Source organism: Sorghum bicolor, chromosome 7 (assembly GCF_000003195.3).
Source record: "Sorghum bicolor cultivar BTx623 chromosome 7, Sorghum_bicolor_NCBIv3, whole genome shotgun sequence".
NCBI lineage: Eukaryota > Viridiplantae > Streptophyta > Magnoliopsida > Poales > Poaceae > Sorghum > Sorghum bicolor.
This window is the reverse complement of record NC_012876.2, coordinates 62,082,260-62,086,751: the sequence shown is the minus strand read 5'-3', so window position 1 is coordinate 62,086,751 and position 4,492 is coordinate 62,082,260. Positions and strand designations below refer to the sequence as shown.

At 41.7% G+C, this 4,492-nt stretch overlaps 1 protein-coding gene across 3 annotated transcripts; it reads left to right on the top strand.

Moving 5' to 3' along the window:
- Positions 748-4,492, top strand: LOC8060583. Of its 3 annotated transcripts, none has more exons than XM_002445741.2 (6): positions 748-1,110; positions 1,276-1,647; positions 2,008-2,157; positions 2,287-3,153; positions 3,241-3,390; positions 4,005-4,492. In XM_002445741.2, the coding sequence occupies exons 3-6, from the start codon at positions 2,050-2,052 to the stop codon at positions 4,326-4,328; spliced, it is 1,449 nt and encodes a 482-aa protein (XP_002445786.1). In that variant the 5' UTR covers positions 748-1,110; positions 1,276-1,647; positions 2,008-2,049; the 3' UTR covers positions 4,329-4,492. The 3 variants fall into 3 exon arrangements, with proteins under 3 accessions (XP_002445786.1, XP_021321038.1, XP_021321039.1); XM_021465363.1 differs by having other exon boundaries at positions 1,273-1,647; positions 4,005-4,479; XM_021465364.1 differs by lacking the exon at positions 1,276-1,647 and having other exon boundaries at positions 4,005-4,479.

Below are 4,492 nucleotides of genomic sequence, written 5' to 3'. Positions count from 1 at the left end.
TATGCTTTTCTGTAATTAAATGAAATAATTCATAGCTAAGTTTCTATGGTCTAATTATTGCTAATTATTGTTTCCTAAACTGCAGTAAAAATTTTATACTAATTGGATCATGTATAACTTAGTTATAAAATTTATTTAGGTTTATGCTTGTTAAATATAAATACTTATGGGATCATGTATAACTTAGTTATTGATTTTTTTTATTTTTATAATTAAATATTTTTTGAAGCATCTCAATATATTTTCATGAGTTGGAAATAGTATTTGGATTTGGTGTATCTCAGCATATCTCTCGACTTTTTCTCAGACTAACTTGATTTGTAGAAAATACGTGCAACATTTATATTTTTAAATAAATTTATTAAAAAATTAGATTCAAAAATCTTTCTAATGATACTTATTATTCTAAGTATTATTTAATTCTAAATCTTAAAAAAAGATAAATAGTTTTTTTTTCCTTTTCCCCACGCAGACACGCAGCCCCGAACTAAAGATGGCAACGGGAACCCGATCTCCGATTCCCCGTGAGGAATTCCCCTATTAGAGAACGGAGATGGGACTAAATTTACCCCCACGGGGATCTAAACGGGGAAAAAATACCCCCCATCGGGTCTAGCGGGGGCAGGGACGGTGATGCATCCCCCATCCCCGTATCCCCGATCTGCTAAGCTGCCGGTGTATGATTCCAGCTACCTGGCCCATGAAAGCCCATGATGAGGCGCAATACATAAGTAAGCTAACCAAATTATCTTGTTCCACCCCACCGCGCCGCCACCAAATGTGAAAGCAGCGAGGCGGACGGAGTTCCCGACGCTTGCACTGGCCAACGCCAAGCGCTCCCCTTGCATCCACATGCCCGTACTTGTGAGCTCCTCTCCTCATCTCCTTCCTCGTCAAGTAGAGCAGGGCCAACACGAGCTCCTCCATCCCCTGCTGTTCATCTCCTATAGCAGAGCAAAGCTGACACGAGTAGGATGACAAGTTGTTGGCTTGCTACGGATCTCCCTCGTCTCTGGCTCTCTCTGCTCGATCTGCAGGATCTCCACTCCCTGCGCTCAATCTGCAGGATCTCTGATCTCCGTGCTCGATCTGCAAGAATGTAACATCTAGGTGCTTATCCTCTTTATTGATTTGTGGGATCTATTTTATTCTTTTGCCGCATAGGTAGTTTTGACCTGTAAACGGCGTTGTGATCCATAACTTGTTGCTCTTGCAAGATGTATTTATGTGTTTTTTTTTTGTATTTTCATGCTTTTGGATTATCGATTGGAGAAGCTGTTCTTCACTCCTGTAGCGGACTCCGTTGTCGCCTAAGTTTGGGCCGAGACCACAAACCGCCAAAGCCCAAAGCCTCTGCTGGAGACGCGAGTCAGCTGCAGAGGCGAGCTCGAGCCGGACTGCCGGAGTGCCTGTCGCCGGCGCCGCCTCCGCCTCGGATTGCGAACGCCAACGCCCGTCCGTCCAGGATTCTGTCGAATCAGGCTCCATATAATATATACGGAGTAGGAAAATAGCAATAGCGGTGTCGCATCGTCCTTTTCTGGCAAGTCAACTCGGGTCCGTCCGCCGCCGCCTGCGTTCTGCCCGAGCACGCCTCGCCGCCCGCCGTCGATCCGCCCCCTGCCGTGCGTGGATGTGAGCCGTGAGGTGAGCCTCACTCCCAAACTCGTCTCTCTCTCTCTCTCTCCCGCGCTCTCATTCGGTCGCGCAAAAGCAACATCTCCGGGCTTCTGCCACCCAATTTGAGATCGAACCTTTTTTTTTTTCTTTTGTGCGTACTGTTAGCTTGATTCTGGGCTCTGGCCAAGCCTCACCAGTCTTTTAGTGCTACTTGAGGTGATGATTGGTATACTGTTTTCTTGTTCTTTGCAAAATATAAACTTTTTCCATGTGCACAATATACAAGGAACGATTCCATAGAAAGATGCATTTGTCCCGTTTGATATTGTTCATTGTTTTTTCTGTCCATCCCCATGTTGTTAATTCTGATGCTATATGGATATATAGGCTTATCCTTTTTCGAATCAACAACGTATTCTTAGAAGAAGGATGAACAATCTAATGTGCCAAAAAACAAGATCATGCGATGATGCTCGTGGTGAAGATGCAATCCATGAGTTTGGAGTGCCAAGAGTTCGGTTTGAAGACCTTCCGATGGTATGTCCAACTTCATCCCCTTTCTTCTTTTCTCTTCGACTGGGGGCTTTGTTCTTGGTGTATATACATATAGATGATACTTCTAAACTTCAGGCTAATCCATGGATGTGGTATATGTCATTGCTGTAGGATGTCGTGTACAGAATTATGTCCAAACTCCCGCCAAAAGAGTTCGCAAGGGCTAATGTTTTGTCAAGTAAGTTGAGATGCACGTGGTCTGTGTGCCCCAGATTGACTTTCGATGGTGTTCAAGTGTGCAAATGCCATAGGTGGGATTTAGTCCAGCACACGGGAAGATTTATCCACGAGGTTAATTCTGTTCTGCAGAAACACCATGACAAGGTGGTTGAAACACTTGAAGTCAGGATGGATCTTGTTGATAGCCTTCTAGTTCACCATCTCAATAATTGGGTTAGTTTTGCTGCCTCGTCAGGGACAAAGAACCTTACTTTGGATCTAAAGCCCATAGATTTTTTCTTGAAACCTCAGCTCGAGCGCTTTGTGTTTCCTTTCCAACTTTTAGACAGTGGACGTATATCTCGCCTACAACATATGCAGCTTAGCTTTGTATCTTTGAAACCACATTCCCACTATAGAGGTTTCCCAAATCTAAGAAAACTTCATCTACAGTTAGTGCATGCCAACAAAAAGGACCTTGGACATGTGTTGTCCCATTGTTGTAATCTTGAGTGGCTATGCATAGACAGATGTCACCTCAATGATGAACTGGTGGTGAATGGTCCGTTGTCCCATCTACTGTACTTGAGCATTGACTGTTGCGAAATAACCAAGGTAGAATTCCATGCTATGAATCTTACTACCTTTGAATACTATGGACGGTTTATACCAATTGGACTCAGCCACTCATTGAAGATACAAAGTGCAAATATTATGTTCTACGCTGGAGTTTTTCAGGATGTCCTCGTATCAATTCTCAACGGTCTTCCTAACGTGGAAAATCTAACTTTCCGTATTGCATGCCTAGACCTAATAAAGGTAAGCCCCTTATATGAATCTTTAGGTTTTATGTTTTAACTTATCTGAAAAATTTAGTTCAATGATATTTTATGTTTTATGTTTCAGAAGCAATGGTTGTGGGACAACCCATTGAAGTTTTCCCGTCTTAAGCACTTGCAGTTGTACCTGAATATACCTGGCAGAAATGAAGATAGCATTCTTTATTCAGTATCAATTCTGAGGGCCACACCTTTTATTGAGGATTTGGAGGTTCATGTAAGTGATAATTGTATTTTTCAGTTTGTTTTTTATTCTCATCCTATTCCATTTATCTATATTCCTCGGTGAGTTATCAGTTCTGCATTCTCCTCTTCTTTAAGTTCTGTGGTGATGTGTCTAAAAAGTTAGGCGGAATTATTTTTTCAATAGTTATGCAAGTGTTTATTAACGCGTTGATTCATTCGTTTGCTGTATTTTGGTAGCTTCTAAGAAGAGGGTATATTTGAAACAATTATCCAGACACTATTCGCTAAAAGATTTAGCACACTCCTGTTTATCCAACTGGGACCCTGCTGCACAGATTGCTTTCTTCATTTCAGTTGGGTAAAATTATGAGTTGCCTTAGATCGATTGCATTGCTTGGTGTCATGCTATTTATAGTTAGCTAAACTAATTTTGATTGCTTGGTACTCAGGTTCATTTCTACTTGATTCATTTGGTAGTATATGGTCATACAATAGCAAAGCCCTACTACGGGTTGTCGCATTACCTGCCCTCTGCACTTCAATTCCATATGATCTAGGGGCTAGGGCACCCAAATTTAAATGCATACACATATTGCAAATAAAATGGTTGAACCATGGATAACATTGTTCTGTTTATCTTTGCAGTTTGGTGGCACTACATCATTATGGTTGGCAGACGTGGGTCCTCGTAGGCAGGACATTGGGCAATGCAATCCCTACAATCGTTTGAAGAAGATGTGGATTACTGGATTCAAAGGGGTAAGAGGACAAGTCGAATTTATGTTACACGTCGTCGAAAATGCTCCTGCACTGGAGGTTTTAACTGTAGATACACATAAACGTAGTACTTCTGGTGGTGATAGTTGGACGAAAAAGAGTGGACCGCCGCCCTTTGAGGAAGCTAAGAGAATTGCTTTGACATGCCTAAGTAGAGCAATCTCACTAAGTACCAAGCTTGATGTTATTTAGTTTAATGTGTGATGCCAGGAAAAGATCGCAGTGTAACTCTTTAAATCTTGGGCATAGTAGTAGTATGTAGTTCTTGGTACATCAAGTGTATTTTAAATTTGTAATAAATAACTGCCGTTTTGGCACCGTTTTCATTTGAAATGATGATTTATTTGGTTCTAGTA